The sequence below is a fragment of the Solanum lycopersicum genome, chromosome 2 (assembly GCF_036512215.1).
Source record: "Solanum lycopersicum chromosome 2, SLM_r2.1".
In the NCBI taxonomy this organism is placed as follows: domain Eukaryota; kingdom Viridiplantae; phylum Streptophyta; class Magnoliopsida; order Solanales; family Solanaceae; genus Solanum; species Solanum lycopersicum.
The window spans coordinates 57,328,893-57,347,596 of record NC_090801.1 but is presented as its reverse complement, the minus strand read 5'-3'; the positions used below and the strand labels follow the sequence as shown (position 1 = coordinate 57,347,596).

Below are 18,704 nucleotides of genomic sequence, written 5' to 3'. Positions count from 1 at the left end.
AAAAATAATAATAATATAACGTTACTATAATAAGCGAGAATCGAGGTACTTTTTATGAGGGCTATTCACATGTAACAACACAAAATAATTTAATTATAATTTATATTTATATTTTGTTAATTACGATTTGTAGCTTCATGTTAGAGGAAGGAGAAAGGAGAGTCAGATTGGGAGAGCTAGCAGAGAGGCGAATTGTATATGTATATCTGTCGAATTATATATGTGTATCTGTCAAATAACTATTAATATATGTATTTGTATATATGGCGAGCGAGATTGGAGAGGAGAGAAGCGAGCGAGATTAGGAGGGGCAGAAGGACGGGGAGAAGAGCGCAAGCGAGATTAGAAAGGGGAGGGGGAGAGCAAGAGCGATAGAGGATAGAGAATTGAGAGAGGCTAGTTGTATTTGTATATCTGACATATATATATATATGAATGTGAATTTGAGTATTACTAATTTAGAGTAAAAATAATCTTTATCATCGGGAAAAGAATATTCCTAGGTTAAATACAGGGATTACGTCGAAAATGTCTTTAAACTATGCGAAAAGAACAAAAAATGTCATTTGTTTGTAGTTTGGCCAAAAAGGTCATTCGCATCAATACTTTGGTCCAAAAATACCCTAATTATTATTTTGGGTAAGAAGTGCTCGTTTTTTAAAATAAATATATTATTTATTTCTTTTCAACACATTCTTTTTCTAGTAATATTTTTAAAAAAAATTACCAAATGTTTATCTTCAATTGATAAAAATAATCATGAAAATATTTCTTATTTTATTATAATTATTTGCTATCGTCATTTTAAATATAATTAATGATGGATATATACTATGATCTTATACATATGACATACATTATCTGTCGAGATGGTACATGAAAGTTATTTTTATTTTAAGTGATAAGATGAGATTAAGAAAAAAAAATATTTTCTCCATTTTTATTTGTTAATGTGATTTTAAAAGAAAAAAAAAAGATCATAGTTCTTTAATGATATATTTATTAAGAAGAGAATGTGTTTGAAAAGAAAAAACAATATACTTATTCCGGAAAAGGTATTTTTGGCCAATTGCAATAACTATAGGGGTGTTTCTAGATTAAAATATTGACTGTAAGAATATTTTTGAACCAAAGTATTAATGATAAAGATATTTTTAAATTAATTATACACGAAACTATTTTTGTTTCTTTCACATTATTTGAGGACACTTTTGACCCTTTTCCTTTTAATATGTAGAGATAGAGGGAAATACAACTAGGTGAAGAGTGATTGTACTAATTAAAAAGGATTTGAAGAATAGTCATTTCAATTGTTTTATAGAGGATAAGTTGTATTGGTACTGCTATTTCGCCAAGAACGAATGACAACTTATTTCAGTATTATTTGCTAATTTTGAAATAAATTTTCTCCTTTGTAACTAAAAAAAAATTATCTCATAACTGTTTTTTTTTATCCACCACACTAAACGAACCTTCCAAGAATATATATTCTTTGTAAATTATTCAGGCTGATGCTGTTAAAAGGAGTAATGATACATCGATAGATCATAATTAATTCTTTTAGCATCCATCTTCTTTTATTTATCCTACCTTATCTGATAATTGGTAAATAAACTTCTTTATCATTGAGCGATGACCCTTTAAAAAAAAAACATTAGATGAAGGAAACTAGTTATATACACTACGTCCTACAACAAATAAATGATTTAGTAATAATTATATAATTATCGCTAAAAAGAATTTTGTCATTACATTTTTTTTTTAGTTGTAGTGTGCCTGCCAAATAGAGCATGTTGATTTGATTTTTGTTATGATAAAAATAAAAATGAAGAGATATACGCAATTGTACGTTAAAATAGGTGACAAGCCGAATCGATTTAGGATATTAAAAGGGATATTATATGACACTGCTTTATCAGAAAAATTTACTTAATAGGTAATTATTATTAAGAAATGGAAACAAACGAGTTGCTTGGTTGGTCTTGTGTTTGAAATTTTTTTGTTGTGTGTTCAAGCTTCATGACATTATTTTGAATACATTTCATAAAAAAGAAAAATTATAAAAAAAAAAGATATAATATATGAATTGTGTTTATTTTTTTTATTTATTTTTAATATGATATTACACTATTATATTTCATTTTCTCATTTTAAAAAATGACATGGCTTAAAAAAAAATTACAACCGCCACTTACAACATGTTACATGTAAGTAATTTATTTTGTCTTCTCTTATTGTTTCTCGAGTTCAAATATAAATTTCATCGTTAATCCATAAATATAAATATCATTTGTTTACTCTTAAATTATTTTATTTTTCATGTACGTATTTCTTGAAAAATATTAATTAAAAATGGATATATTTTGGTTATTATACCATTATTCATTTCTTAAGATATATTATTTCTTTCATTTAAATATTTACTTTATTGAGTATTTATAATCTTCAAGAATAATAATAGTGATTATTAGTAATACTAAGAGTAGAATGAGAAAAAAAGATTAAGGGCCCGTTTGGATGGGCTTAATAAAAGCAACTTTAAAAAAGTATTTTTAAAAGTGCTGAAACTTATTTTTAAAATAAGCAGTTATGCGTTTGGATAAGAGTGCTGAAGTTGTTATGTCAAACGTGAAAAGGGAAAAATGGAAGAAAGAAATGTTAGGGTTATATGGGTAATTTGGAGATTGTATAAAAATATTAAGCACAAAAAGATAAAAATGTGGTCAACTTAAAACAGCTTATAAGCTAAAAAAAAAAAAGCACCCCTACCCCAGCTTTTAACTTTTGGCTTAAAATAAGTTTTTTTTAATTTAAAATAAGCTGTTTTGAGTATTACCAAACAGCTAAATAAGTCAAAAACCAGCTTTTAAGTCAGTTTGACCAGCTTTTAAGCTGAGCCAGACAGGCTATTCTTTTTAACTCCTAATAACAAATAATTTGAGATATTTTATAAAAGAATGACAAATAACTGAAACAGGGAAAGTATATTGCGTTATCTCTCCTCTAATTGCACTATATTAAAAATAATTGATCAACAACAATAACTTAATTACCATTAAGTATGTTTTATTGGAAACAATTAACATTTTTAATAAATGTCTCTAAAGTGTACAACGATACTAAATCTAATGACAATTAACTTATTAATGTCAATAAAAACTTTGACATTTTTTGTTAGTGTGTATACTATTTATTTATCGCTAAAAGTTATTTCTTCCGTTTAATTGAGAATAGTTAAACGTGTGGTTCACAGATAATGTACGTACGTAATATAGTTTGAGTGATAAATAAAGGCATCTTAAAGTAGAAACAGTACTAGCAGATTCTGTAAAATGTTCTGTCATTTATTTGGTGAGAACTGATAGCTTTTTCTCCCATTAATTTGGAATATTTTTTACTTTCAGTAACAAATTAAGAATTTTTAGTCTTTACTATTTGAAAAAGAATATTACTAGCTAGGTTAATAAATATGTAGAGATGGAGGGAAAAAAAAACATATCCCAAAATCAGTGATATATGTACGTGCAATAAAATGCATTTCAATAAAACGGGCTTATATATTTGTAATTTTTTATAATAAAATACTTTTTTTCTTTTTTTTACTGTATCTTTATCTTCGTATCAATTGATCAACACTAGAGTTGTCAATATGGACTACCCATCCTATTCGGATTAATCCATACAAGTTTTGACATTTTACGGGTCAGACCGGGTTAGTCCATTTTCGGTGTGCGCTTGAATATGATCGGCCTAACCCATAAATACGTGGGCTACATGTTTGTCGGGCCAATTCACTTTTTTAAAACAATTATATTTTTTTATAATTATTAAATTAAATTATAAAATATAATTTTAAAATATTATCATAAATATCGACAAAACAATATTACATGATGTTAATGTTACTATTTGTTAATCATATCCACAAATAAAATTATATTTATAATATTTATCAAGTTTTTTTCAAGTAAAAATATAAATATCTAAATAGAAATATTAACATAATTGTTTTGAGTTTGGAATCTTTTTAATTTTAAATTTTAATATTATATTATATTTTTTAATTAATTTTTATTAGTCCGCGGGCCAGCTCTATCGATATTTCTCAAACATCATAAATTAGCATGTTTATTCAAATCGACCTAAAAACCATTTTTTAAAGGTCAACTTTCACATATAGCAAACAAAAAATTCATATTTGTATGCTATAGCAAACTTTGCATAATTGCGCTACATCGAACATAAAACTGTATAATTTATTATACATGTACAATTGTATAATTCGCTGGCCTAAATTGTATAATTCGCTAGCCTATTTCGCTGCAATTGTATAATTTGTTTTGCATACAGTTGAATCGAATTAAAATGTATGTATATTGCATAATTATAAGTGTATAGCAAGAAGATATATGTTTTTCTCGCTTTATACAAAAACAGAAACACAGTATATACACTTCTGTTGTATAAAGCTAGAGAAAATTGTATTTCACTGCAATTGTATAATTCGCAATTGTATAATTCATTGGTCTTTTTCTCTGCAATATTTGAAGTAAAATGTTTGTAAATTGTATAATTAAGTGTATAACACGAAGATATACATTTTTGCATGTGTATATACAATTTTCTCTCGCTTTATACAAAACAGAAACAAAATTATACACTTCTGTATATAAAGCGAGAGAGGCGAGCGAGAACGAAGAGTGGCGAGTGAGATTTTTGGGAGAGAGACGCTGACAAATTTTAGCTAATATTTGCTATGCAGCACAATTAAATCAAACCCTAACTATTCCATTTAATTTAGGTTATTAGTTTGCTATTATATACAATTTTTCCTTTTTTAAATGGACTACAAAAATCTTAGCCCAACCCTATTAAATCCTAGGTCAGGCCAGACCGATCTAACACGCCTCTAACCAATGTAAAACTTTTTTCTCCACGAATGACAATAAATCACTATAAAGGAATTTTAATAATATTTATACACAATTTTATTCAACATATTTAGTCTAATTCACATTCAACGATTACTTTTATACTTCCAAAACTATGGAATCTTTGTCAATTTACCCCAGAAAATAGAAAAGAAAAACAAATCAAGAACGATAACAAATTCAAAGATGGAGCACTAAATTTGCTAATAATTTTAACAATAAAAAGAGTTCAAGATACTCATTAGACATTTCTTTCGTGGATTTGGGTATTGCACCAATTTTCTCGATTTTTCTTTGCTTATTTTATTCTCTTTTTTTTCCCACGATCTCATTTTTAATTTGAGAAAGAAAAAATGAAAAATTAAAAAAGAACTGAAAAATAGTGGAGGAAGGTGAAAGAAGGGAGAAGAGTGAAGTTTATAATTTTTATTTTGTTCTTTTTATTTTATTGTATTTCCTTTTCTCTTTAAATTATTTTTAATCTAAATTTTTATTTTCATGCTTCTTTTTGGCTTGAAACCACAGACTTATAGCAATTCAAGAATTAAGTTGTCACATAAAATTGGTCAAGGATCGTTTAAGATGTTAAATTTTGTTGAGTTAAAAAGTTCTGTTGACAAAGAGATAAGTAAAAAGGTTCAAAATAAAAACGCATACAAGAATAAGAGTTTATTAGACTCGCCTTGAATAAATTTTTATGTATAGATAATGTATTAGAGAAGTATATACATCTTACACATTTAATATAATAAAATATACATTGCAGATCCATTTTCACATCACTACTAACTCAAATTTCCTCTAAACATCCAAAATTTAAATATGAATTACTCTTAATATTCTAAGCCTTTTTAATATATTACTCACTCAAAATAATTAACATTCGCAGCTTATTAATTTTAAAATTTGAACTTTGAACATGTAAGAAGGAGGAGGAGGATTACGATGAAGAGGAAAACAACGAAAATATTAAGCAGCAGAAGAAGAATTTATAACTGAAGAATCATTTTGCTTATCATCTTTGGCTTATCGGGCATCCTATTGACTGTAATCACTTCTATGACATGTTTTTTTTTTTAATAATAAATATAGGTATAACACATAAATATATATTTCAACTTCATCTCATTTTATATTTGTGCCGTTGAATTTTGAGTGTGCACAAGTAGACACCTAAATTTGTATAAAATCGAATAAATAAACACAAATATCATGAAAATTTGTGTCCTATATGATCTTCTGTGTGTATTGCGATACGTAAGATTCATGTGTCTATTTTGTTCAACTTTATTTATACAAGTTTAAATATTTATTTCTGCACATTCAAAGTTAAAGAATATAATTATAAAATGAGATTAAATTAAAAAAAATATATTTATGTATTATGCCAATAAATATATATCGCGTCTTATATCGAACATAGTCCATATTTGGGTATAGCTAACACAAATATAAACACAAATTTTGTGCATAGTTGACTTCCAATATTTAAATTTTCAATTTGTAGTAAGCTTTAAAATTGTATGGTCCATAGGCGTGATTCAATTTTTTTTTTTTAAAAACTTTCCTTTTTAGTAGGTTACCAACTGGTCCAATTTCTTAAAGGCATGAATATTACTTTCAAAAAAAAAAAAAGAATTTTGAATATAAGCATGCACCATTCCAATTTACAATCATCATAAAAGAATTTTATATAGGCAACTTGACCTTTAAAATCGACACGCCTTTGACAAAAAAAGTATTAGTAAAAGAAACCAAGTCTATAACGTATAATTTACATTATGAATAATCAGATTAATAATTTTAAAAAATATCAAAAAATATGGAGCAGCAAATAATAATATTCCCTCTTTTAATTAGATATATCAATAGAAGCCTCGAAAAAAGCTTTGATAGGGAGCACTTAGAAAAAAAATAAGGTCGAGTATGAATATCAAATATCGAAGTAAAAAATAAAATCTAAATAATATTAATGAAATATCGTGAATAGGACAACTAAAATAAATAGCGTGCACATCAATCCAAAACCTTTTAACACTTTTTTTACTTTCTTACCATATTATAATAGTTTTATTTTTTATTATTTTATGTTTTTGTCATGATATTGATTTATGTTAGCTGTTCAACCCAAATGTTTTGAACCATTTTGCAAAGTTTAAAAGTAAATTTGATCATTTTCTCTCGTAAAAAAAGGTGCATGTATGGTAAAGTTTTGACTGTTAATTAATATGGGCAATATAAATATGGTGCGACTTTAAAAAGTTCCAACATAATATTTGATTTTGATAATACTTTTGACTTTCATCTTCCGGGCAAAAATTAAACTATTGGACGATTCACACCATGCTTAATTGATTTGTTTTTGATATAGAAGTTAATGAAAATTAATATTTTCTTCGTTCAATTTATTTGTTATTTTATTAAAAAAAAGTTATTTCTATTTTTTTTGTATCGATATGTTTAAAATTATAAGATTAAAGAATATATTTTGATATATTTACATATTTTTGATTTAATATTATGTATTTATTTTCTTAAATTTCGTATTATATTAAAATAAGATAAAAAAAAATTAAATCGAATTTAAGTAAACGAACAATTTTCTCTTTTTTTGACTGCTTAAAAAAATGGGGGGCCAAGATAAGCTTCCTTTAGATTGAAAAGAACAATAAAAAACCGAAAGAATATTGATCCTTCATTTCACTAATCAAAAAAGAAGTCAATGGTTTTATTCTCTTATAAAAATAAAGTGGTAAAACAAAAAAAGATAAAGCAACATTTTACCTTTCTTTTACCATTTCTTTTACATAGAAAAAGAAGCAAGGATGAAGAATGAAAATAGATCATTGACTAATTCGATTGTGCTTGATATTTATTTATTCTTAACAAAATATCGATTTAAAAAGTTTCATGGAAAGAGCTTATTAGAAAATGAATCAGATAATATGAAGTTAAGTTAGTCAAACTTTAATATAATCATTAATGATATATATGAATTTAAGTTAATCGAACTTTAATATAATCATCAATGAAAATGGAAGATGGAAAAAATAGAAGACTGGTCAACTGGGGAATCTTGAAGCAACACAAACCAACGCGTTTTCTTTGCCATTATTGCAGTCAAATGAACAAACACCAACTAATTCACAAAGTCCAAAGTTCAACCTCTGACTCACCAAACAACAACATTCAAAAAAAAAAAACAAACAATTTCAACAAAAACACCAAAGAAAACTAGAGATTACTATCCATTGAACCAAAACAAAGCATAAAGTTTCAATCTTTATTGATAATTTTTGGAATTGGGATGAAGAACAAGTTGTCATCAATACTACTCTGCTGTGTTTGTTGCCAATAAACAATCTTTGTATGGAGGATTCAAACCCCAAGAAGAGTTTTGCCTCAGATGCTTTAATTACTACTCTCAGCAACTCAATCCAAGCTCTGGGTAGGGGATTTGATGTCACTTCGGATATTAGGCTTTTGTATTGTAAAGGGGCTCCAGGGTCTCGTTTAGTTCATCTTGATGAGGAAAATCGTGTGGATCTTTTGCACCCAGATGGGGGTATTTTGCTGCCAAATGTTACTGTAGACATTGAATGTTCACAAGAGTTGAGAACCATTGAGGCCACACCTGTTTTTACCTTCCATGAGGTCAGCTCAGTTGCCTATCATTTTGGGAGTTTTTAGATTATGTCAATGGTTCTTATCTTTTAAGTTCATTAAATGATATGCTAAATTTGCTGTATTTGTTTGGTTTTCCAATTTTTTTTTAATTTTGTTTAGTTGGTGATTGTTTCTGCATTTGTTAAATAGCTATATTGGTAAGGGTTGGTATTAATTTCTTGTTTTTGTTTAATATGGTAATGATGGTCAAGGTAAAATAAACTATTTGAGTTTAGGCTTAATGGAGATTTGTATGACTAGATCATAGTGATTGTACACTGCTGTGATTTTGGTGTGTACAGTGTTTTTATGATTCCTCTAATCTATATTTAATTTGATAGTTCCTCTGGTATTTGAATCATGGAGCTCTTCCACTTATTTGAAGACCCCTTTTTCGTGTCTATTTTCCTGGATTGGTGAAGTAAGGTTGTCTGTATAACTCAAAATGCTGGTTTTTTTGGTTGTCCAAGCACGACTTGGAGGGGTCTCTACGTGTTTATACTGATAAATATTGATGATAAAATGGTTACTACAGTAATCTTCAATGGGCATTCAAGGAGCTGTGCATAAAACTTTGATGAACTTGAAAGAATTTGAGTAGTAGCCTATATGGAACTTTTGATGCGTTTATTTGTGTCAAGGCCAAGAGTCATAAGATGTGACTGCACAAGATAATATCTTGTCACCTTATGTAGAAATTGTTGAAAATGCACGCATATAGTTAAGCGGATAGTTTAGTTTCCCAGTGGCCATTTTTGCTACTTCAGTATGAAGACATGTCATTTTCTGTATTAGTATGTATTCTTCCTGAACCATAGACGCTATCTTTCATCAAAGATTCTGTCTTGATTTTCTTGCATGATCATTTTCTGAGGTAATGTTCTCCTGTTGCTTATATGCTGATAGAAGGGGAGGTTTAATCGAAGTGCACGCGGGAAGGGACTCACCAACTATGAAAACTGAAAGAGTTTAAAAACACAATATTGATGACCCTCCCCTCCAAAAATAGGCAGTTTTTTTTTTTTTTTTTTGCGTTCTTTCCAGGATACCAACCTAGCTTCTTTTTTCTTATTAAGCATTATCCATCCCATTATCCATGCTCCTTCTCCAGCAAGTACTTGCAGTTGCAGGAGATGTTATAGTTTACTCCGGTCTTATTAGTTACGTATTTAAATTGCCTCGTGTTTGAATTTCTAGATGGCAAAGTACTTCAATGCAATCTCCAATATATTTGGAGATGTCCCACTTGGAAGCTTTAACTCCATGTTTAACTTCACTGGTTCATGGCAACAAGATGCGGCAGCTACTAAATCCCTTGCCATGATTGGACATGTTATCCCACTATTTACAGTGAGATTAGTTAAGTTTGATTTACTTCTACGAGATGAAATCAAGCGTGCTGTTCCATACTCTTGGGATCCTGCATCACTGGCAAGGTAAAGTATCTAAAATCAGCCTACATTTCAACATTTTGGTGTTTAATGGCACTCTGTCATTTTCTTTCGATAGCAATGTATTTATCGCATTCAGATTTCTTTCTAATGATCAGGGAAGAATATAAGCAGTTGTCATTTCTCTGTGGTGCAACTGCTGCATCTTTTACTTTTCTTTCTTTTATGAAATTGTATGAACTTGAGGAGGGGTGACCTATAAGAATTTATAGGTACCCGTGATCCAGTACCATTGATATTCTTTTGCTCCAAATAGTAATCCCTTTTAATTCCTACTGTTGTTAACCTTAATAGCTATGTGCAGCTAGAAGAATCTTTCTTTGCGAATTCAAGCTTCTTATGCCCTGAACTTATGTATAAGAAATTGTGGATGTATAATATGCCCAACATGTGCTGAACTCTGTTTTTTCTGCTTTTGAAGTACACCTGCTTATCGATATCTGTATGAGAAACAGCCTCACTGATCCAAGAATAAATTAAGGCATTAATTCGATTTGTTTGGCCAATTCTTCGCTGTTTCTGATATTGCTATTCTTTTTTCAGCTTTATTGAAAACTATGGCACCCATATTGTCACCTCCGCAACGATCGGTGGTAGGGATGTAGTTTATATTAAACAACACCAGTCATCTCCTTTGTTAGTTTCAGAAATTGAAAACTATGTGAACGACATTGGAGAGCAGAGGTTCTCTGATTCGAAGAATCTCTCAAGTGCTGGACCTTTAAGATATAAGGACAAGGTTAGCATATCTTGTGTCTCAAATGGTAGGCTTTTGGATACGTAGTGTTTAACTGACTTCTTGTAATCTATTTCTTCAACATACTCCCATATGCTGTAAATTGAACATTCAAAATTATGGGAATTATCCTACTGCAGGATGTTACAGTTATTTTTCGCAGAAGAGGAGGTGATGACCTGGAGCAGAGTCACGACAAGTGGGCAAGCACTGTAGAAACATCACCAGATGTGATCAACATGACTTTTACTCCCATTGTGTCATTTCTTGAAGAGGTGCCTGGAATTAAGTACCTGAGCCGCGCAATTGAGTTATACTTAGAATGTGAGTATTATATCCTATTACTATAACTCCTCTTCATTTGCATGCAGATTTTGTTTCATTCTCTATTGGTTTACTTTTCGAAATCAAATGAACAAGAACTCCAAGAAAATAGTTAATAGTGGTAATACATGATGATTGTACTGTAGTTCTTGAGGGTTACTCTTTTATCTTCAGATGCATCTCAAATAATCCTCCCACCGACCTTGAGAGTTGAGAGCATGAAGGGGTATGCAGCACTAGGGTGAAAACATCTATTTATTTTTTGTGAAATAGGTGTTACATATTTCGAAACTACACAAAGTACTCATGGTTTCCAACTTTCTGTAGTTATAGTACTTGAAAATGTTTGAAAAGAACTACAAAATGGGCAAAGGGAGTAGCAGAAATGCCACATTCCAAGTTTTTTATGTTCTGTAGAACGGAAGATTTCACAGCACTCTGAGTTGACTTGACTTCTGCGTCGGTCATCTTTAGGAAAAAACTGTATTTGGGGGATGGGTGTTGGAGACCGAATAACTGACATGCGAATAATTTCCATGTGTGTGGGTTTAGAGAATTTCCTGTTTGTGTTCTAAATATGAGTCAAACTTCTCGAAACATGTCTTTTGTTGTCTGATGTATTCCATTATAATTTTTTCAGACAAGCCACCAATAGAAGATTTACAGTATTTCTTAGATTTCCAAATAGCTCGTGTGTGGGCTCCAGAGCAAAATAACCTTCAAAGAAAGGAGCCTGTATGTTTATCCCTACAGTTCAGTTTGATGGGTCCTAAGCTCTATATTAGCCCGGATCAGGTATTCTTCATACTCTTTTCCAGATTTCCTAACATATCACTGGCTACAGCTGAATATTTGACATTGAATTACCAAAGCATCTTGTTTTACCAAGATTGCATGCACGTACCTTGTGCTTGTAATTTTTTTCTTTATACGGGGGACCAATATGAAAAAGTACGAACTGGACTAGTTCTAGAAAATTTGAGTATGTTGTTTGTTTTATTTTACAATCTTAATTATTATGAAGAGTGAAACCAAAAAGATGTGCAACGGTAACTTCATGATGAATTCATATGTAGTAAGCTTATAGATAACTGGCAGAGTACAATATGTACAGGGTTTAATAGTGGAACCGGCACAGGAAATGTTGACTTCCCTTGTTTAATGATAAATCAACTGTAAGTCTACTGTGCTATAGCATATTTTTGTTCTGGAATGGTGAAGGATTAAATTTGTCCCAGCTATCTGACTGCTGAGGTCTCTGTCCGTATATGGTCACTATGGAATGTGGATTTAGGAACAACTGTCTAGTAACGGTCCTTCACATGCATTTGGTATTACTGTGCTAATGTAGTTTAGGACTCGACCGATGCATTTGTTTGTAATCACAACCTCAAAATTTTCTTGTGAACGTTCCTCTGTTAAAAAAACAAGTTAATAGTCCTAGTCACACCACTGGGTGACTTGTATAGTCAACTACAACAATAATATACCTGGTGAAACCCCACAAGTGGATCTTACCCCTACCTCGTAGAGGTAGAGAGACTGTTTCCAAAAGACCCTCGACTCAAGTGCAGTAAGCCGAATATGAAGACTTGTATAGGCAACTTCCCTGATTAATGGGACCAGTTTCTATTCACCTGCACTGCTACTTGTATTATGACGATTTGACTATCATCATAGGGAATGCTATGCAATGCCATAGATGAACCAGAAACAATGCCATAGATGAACCAGAAACACTATCGAAAGAATAACAAATTAGATATTATTTCACATTTACCCTAAAATATGGTAAATTTATGAGCATATTTAATTCCCACAGTATTGAATATCAAGGAGCTCTCTGGAAACAAAAGTTACTAAAATGGAAACAAAACTTGAATATACGCATGCACATACATGCATGTTTTGTAACTTTCCCTGTTTATTCATGAGCTATATTTCAGCATTTTGAGCAAAGTGAAACTTTCTAACCTGGTCAAACCGTCAAAGGAACTCGTGCTCAAGCTTCACATAAAAGATACCTTGCCTGGAATGGCTCCCACACTTCTTTTACCTTGTAATATTGTTGACATGCGTTCTTACCAATTCATAAATAATGGATTAATTGGAAGAGTACTATTCTGATGGTCCCAAACATTGTTTTTATAAGAGAGCAACATAGTTGTAATGATTTAGAATCTTTATGTCACAATATGAGTTGAATTGAAGCATAACATGAAGGAGCTTATGAGTTAAAACAAATAAGAAACTACAAGAACATTGCACTTCCAACCATTAATATTGCACAAGTAAAAAACTCATTGGAATAGCGAACTGATCTTCTAGGTTGGGGGATTAGTGGATGGTTATCAGCGTGGAAATCTTGTCTAGATCAATGTTGATCAATATCAACTCGTTGCAAGTTCAAATACTATTATTTCACTAATCACAGCACCACTTTTTTCAGGTGACAGTGGGCCGTAAGCCAGTGACTGGGCTCAGGCTCAGCCTAGAAGGTGACAAGCAGAACCGTCTTTCAGTCAATTTGCAGCATCTGGTTTCTCTTCCCAAGATCCTTCAACCCCACTGGGATTCACACATGGCTATAGGTGCCCCAAAATGGAAAGGCCCCGAAGAGCAGGATAGCAGATGGTTCGAACCAATCAAATGGAAAAATTTCTCCCACGTAAGCACAGCACCAATTGAACATACTGAGACTTCCATTGGAGATCTCTCTGGTGTTCACATTGTGACGGGGGCTCAGCTTGGTGTTTGGAATTTTGGTGCCAAAAGTGTCTTGCATCTTAAACTCCTCTTTTCCAAAGTACCTGGCTGCACAATAAGAAGATCGGTATGGGATCACAGTCCATCAAACCTATCAGCAGTACAAAGGATTGATGGTTCTTCAACTTCACTTCAGAATGAAAACAAGAAAGGCGATACTTCCAGCCAAACAGGGAAATTGGCAAAAATTGTAGACATGACAGAAATGTCAAAGGGGCCACAGGATGCACCAGGACACTGGTTGGTAACAGGAGCTAAACTTGGAGTTGATAAAGGAAAAATTGTGCTAAGAGTGAAGTATTCCCTGCTGAATTATTAATAAGTTGTGTTGTCTGTGAGATTAAAGCATTCTTTGGATAGTTTAGATATCATGTTATTCTTCTGTAAATTATGTTTAGCATTGATCATTCATTTTTGTTATTGCTATTTTATAGCCACCAGATCAGTGTACTACTCCGGGTGCATACAGTGAAAAATTTCCAGGATCTTACAAACTTGTTCTGTACTGAGACTGAATTAAAAATGTTTTTTTTTAAAATATCTTGATTTAAACATGTTTTTTTTTTTTGGAAAATGATAAAAAATACTTCTCAACTTTGTTTTATTAGTTGATTATGCCCTCACCGTTAAAATAAAGTTATTTTTACCTCTACCGTCTATAAACTTATCACATATACCCCTCAATTGGATGAAAAAAATTCAAACATAACAAAAATAACTCTATTGAAATCGGTTGATTTACAAAATCTGATTATTTTTATTGATTTTAGATTTTCCATCTAATTGAGGGATGATAATTTTGTAGACGGCAAGAATACAAATAACTTTATTTTAACCGTAAAAATATAATCAACTAGTCGAACAATATTTTAACCTTTTGGAGTACCACCCTAGGTAGAAAATAATCTATGATATGCTACGTGGGATCTAAACAAAGTGCCCACGTGGTTTCTTCCACCTCTATAATTCTCAGTTTCTCTTCTCTCCCAAATCACAGATATGGCTTCTAGTGATGAGGCACCAGGAGCTATGCCCCCGGGCGATGGCTCTGTTCCTCCAGGAAAATCAATGACAATTGGGCAGCATGTTATAGACAAAGGCGCTCAATTGATGCAGTCTTTGAAACCCATCAAGCAGATGAGCCAACATGTTTGCACTTTCGCTATGTACAGCCACGATATCACTCGACAGATCGAGACGCATCACTATGTGAGTCGAGTCAATCAGGATTTCCTCCAGTGTGCTGTTTACGATTCTGATGATTCTAAAGGACGTCTTATTGGTAATTCAATTGTTGTCTAAGATTTTCAATTCTTGATTTGTTTGATTGATGTTGAGTCGATGTTCTCAATGATGAGTATGGGAAAATCATGTTCTTTAGTGAATATTTGTGATAGTGCAGGAATAGAATATATAATATCAGATCGAATCTTTGAAACTCTTCCAGCAGAAGAACAGAAGCTATGGCACAGTCATGAGTACGAGGTAATTTGGTCCATTTAACTCTTTTGTTAAATTCTTGACATCCTAAATTATTCAAAAAAAAAAAAAAAACTATGAAAATTGACAAATGAATACTCTCTACGGGTAGATGGTAAACTCAGAGTATTTTAAATATACAGATTATAGCAGGACTTTGGGTGAACCCAAAAGTTCCAGAGATGGTCCAAAAGCAAGAACTTAAGAATCTTGCTCCAACTTATGGCAAGTTTTGGTGCACCTGGCAACTTGATCGAGGCAAGTCGTAATACCTTTATTTCCTTTAATTTTTGATAAATGGTATGTTTTTAACTCAAAAAGAAATCATTTTTCCTTCTGAAATGCTGAGACTCGTCCCAGGCTTAAATTTTTTGAAATTGCAGCTAGCGAGCTTTGACTAATAGCTTCTTTGAAGCCATAAGAGTTTTCTTCAATTGGCAAACAAGGGGGTCCGAGGTAATCCTCTGTCCCATTGCCCTGGGACTATTTACAACTAACCAATTAAGAAGTCTCAAATGTACTAGAACTCATGAGGAACCCCGTTTTGTTATGCTACTAATACTTGCTCTACTTTCAAATGTCATTTTCTGTTTAGAACCCTGAGTTCTATGATCGAAATAGGATCGATTGGCCTGAACCTAACTTCTCTTTTTACTGCTGGGGTCATCTCTCTATGTCAAAATACAGTAAATATTTTGGTGATGGTTCAGGTGATAGGCTTCCACTTGGAGCACCTGCATTGATGATGTCTCCACAAGGTGTAAATTTGGGCATGGTGGCACCGGAGCTCGTGAAGAAGAGGGATGAAAAATATGGCATTTCTTCAAAGGATTTGGAAAAGACGAGGGCGGATATTGCAGGGCCAAAGACGACTATGAATCCTTATGCAAACTACTGGATGCAAACTGGCAAAGGCTTTGCCATTGATGTGGAACTCACCGATATGAAAAAGACTGCACCTTTTCCATGAGAAATATGATCAATCAATTAGTATAATGATCTCTCTATATGCATCAATTAGTATGTAGTATTAGCATAGTGTATCTATGCTTTCATGTGTTTAATAATGTAATTGATTTGAACATTTCTTTTATTCCTTTCGAAGTGTTACCATTTGAGCAACTCTGTTTTGTCTATGATATTATTGAAAATATATTAAGTACATGCATCACCTTAGGCCATCGAGTTTCAATATCATAATAACTAAATTAATGAAACATAAAATGTGTAATGTCATGATTAAATATTTTATATTACTTGGTCCGTTGCAATGTATATACTATTCATGTACTATCGTTTAATTATGTATGAAATTTAAGAGGAAAAAAAGAGTGAAACTTGTACTTCAATAACAAGTTCTGGATATTTGCTAGTTTCAATTTATTTTCGTGGTTTGATAATTGAAATAACAAAGAAGATTCTAAAGGGCATAATTTATAAATATAATTTTTAATTTGTGTCCGTTGGTAATTATAATTTTTAAATTTTTAAACATGCATAAATAGATATTAAATTATATAAAATTAAATAAATAAATACAAAATCATGATAGTGTCAATTTATTTAATTTTATTATATACGAATTTAAGTGTCTTTGTACGGATACAATATGTTATTGTTGTTTGTGTTTTTGTGATCTTTTGTCTTTACTCTCTGTATTTTGATGGAACTCTATACATGTTTCCATCTATGACGAAACAAATACTGAATACGTGTCGCCAAATGCTTAACACCATGTTACTACGTGGCATCCAATTGCCACCTCATACCCTCTTGCATGTCCACCTGGCAACATAACCCACAAATCCTCTTCAAAATCCCCTGAAAACAGAACATCATCAACATCTTCCCAGAGCAAATCTCCTATCTTTTCATAAAAAAACTATTTCAAAATTTATTTTTCAATATTGATCCAATCTATGGCTGCAACAACGGCAGGGAGCCATGGGGAGCAGATACCACCAGGAAAGGCCATGACAACGGAGCAACACATACTAGACAAAGGAGCTCAAATGCTGCAGTCTTTGAAACCAATTAAGCAAATGAATCAACATGTTTGCACTTTTGCACTCTACAATCATGACATGAATCGACAAATCGAAACTCATCACTATGTCACGCGAGTCAATCAGGATTTTCTACAATGTGCTGTTTACGACTCTGATCATTCCAACGCCCGGCTTATCGGTATTTATCCTTTTATATATGATTATTCAGATTTTGAATTTCTATTTTGCTGATAACTGATGATTTTTTTTGTTGTGTGTGAAGGAGTGGAGTATATAGTATCTGATCGTATCTTTGAAACCTTACCTAAAGAAGAACAGAAACTTTGGCACTCTCATGCTTATGAGGTTTGTTCCTAAAAAAAAAATGTGTCTGCACCACATGAATTGTTGTCGAATTTACGAGATTTGTCTGTAGAAATCGTTGTATTCATGATACAGAGGCTTGTTTCTTATTTGTTATTTGATCTTGTGTGTAAATGGGGAAAATTTAGGTAAAATCAGGATTGTGGGTGAATCCTAGAGTTCCAGAGATGGTAGTGAAAAAAGATCTCGAGAATTTTGCGAAAACGTATGGCAAATTCTGGTGCACATGGCAAACAGATAGAGGTAATAACGGTAACGTAATATTCCTGATTCGGTGTTCACAGTATGAATTAAAATATTATCCTGATTTCAAATTATATTTGATTTTGTGATTGATAAAAAAAAAAAGGTGATAAGCTACCGGTTGGGCCACCGTCACTGATGATGTCTCCACAGGCGGTGAATTTGGGGATGGTGAAGCCAGAGCTAATTCAGAAGAGAGATGACAGGTATAATATATCGACGGATGCAATAAAGAGAACGAGGCTGGAGATAGCGGAGCCGGAGTGGATTAATCCCGAGGCGGATTACTGGAAACAGCACGGCAAATGCTTTGAGATCCATGTTGAGGATGTAGAGATGAAGAAGATTGCTCCTTTTCCATAGATTACGACGAGCAGCAGCAGATTAATAAGTCAAAAAGATTTTGACATTATATATACTGCTCTTCTTTCTATTTTTCGGTTTTGTAAAATAACAAAGCAACTTTGAAGTATGCATCTATCTAAACAAATTTAGAGAACTTGAGGCCCTGTCGTTTCGAACTTAATTGCCAGGATGTGTAGAAGCATATAACTGGGACATCTCAAAATAAAAAAATAATATAATAAAATTGTCACGTTAATTAGCAAATTATTTGCTTGGAAGGATGGTAGCGGAATTTTTTTGGATGGCAAGCCCTTCTCATTTTTTTTTTCTTGATAGCAAGAATTCTTTCGCATTTTTAAATTGAAGGTTTTTAGTTTAACGTCAAAAATCA

The 18,704-nt window shown here is 31.7% G+C and overlaps 3 protein-coding genes across 4 annotated transcripts; all 3 read left to right on the top strand.

Annotated features, from left to right (window-relative positions):
- Positions 1–7,991: 7,991 nt before the first annotated feature.
- LOC101256055 (MACPF domain-containing protein CAD1) lies at positions 7,992–14,412 on the top strand. Its single transcript, XM_004232936.5, has 6 exons — positions 7,992–8,585; positions 9,795–10,033; positions 10,592–10,787; positions 10,925–11,108; positions 11,749–11,903; positions 13,558–14,412. Exons 1-6 carry the CDS (start codon positions 8,301–8,303, stop codon positions 14,191–14,193), a joined length of 1,695 nt encoding a protein of 564 aa, XP_004232984.1. The 5' UTR covers positions 7,992–8,300; the 3' UTR covers positions 14,194–14,412.
- Positions 14,413–14,547: 135 nt separating this feature from the next.
- Positions 14,548–16,475, top strand: LOC101259110 (oil body-associated protein 2A). 2 transcript variants are annotated; one of them, XM_004232948.4, is made up of 4 exons: positions 14,548–15,156; positions 15,277–15,359; positions 15,497–15,611; positions 16,064–16,475. In XM_004232948.4, exons 1-4 carry the CDS (start codon positions 14,874–14,876, stop codon positions 16,321–16,323), a joined length of 741 nt encoding a protein of 246 aa, XP_004232996.1. In that variant the 5' UTR covers positions 14,548–14,873; the 3' UTR covers positions 16,324–16,475. The 2 variants fall into 2 exon arrangements, with proteins under 2 accessions (XP_004232996.1, XP_019067820.1); XM_019212275.3 differs by having other exon boundaries at positions 15,256–15,359.
- A 713-nt stretch (positions 16,476–17,188) lies between these two features.
- On the top strand, positions 17,189–18,467 carry LOC101263866 (oil body-associated protein 2C). Its single transcript, XM_004232964.4, has 4 exons — positions 17,189–17,540; positions 17,625–17,707; positions 17,854–17,968; positions 18,075–18,467. Exons 1-4 carry the CDS (start codon positions 17,273–17,275, stop codon positions 18,329–18,331), a joined length of 723 nt encoding a protein of 240 aa, XP_004233012.1. The 5' UTR covers positions 17,189–17,272; the 3' UTR covers positions 18,332–18,467.
- Positions 18,468–18,704: the final 237 nt, after the last annotated feature.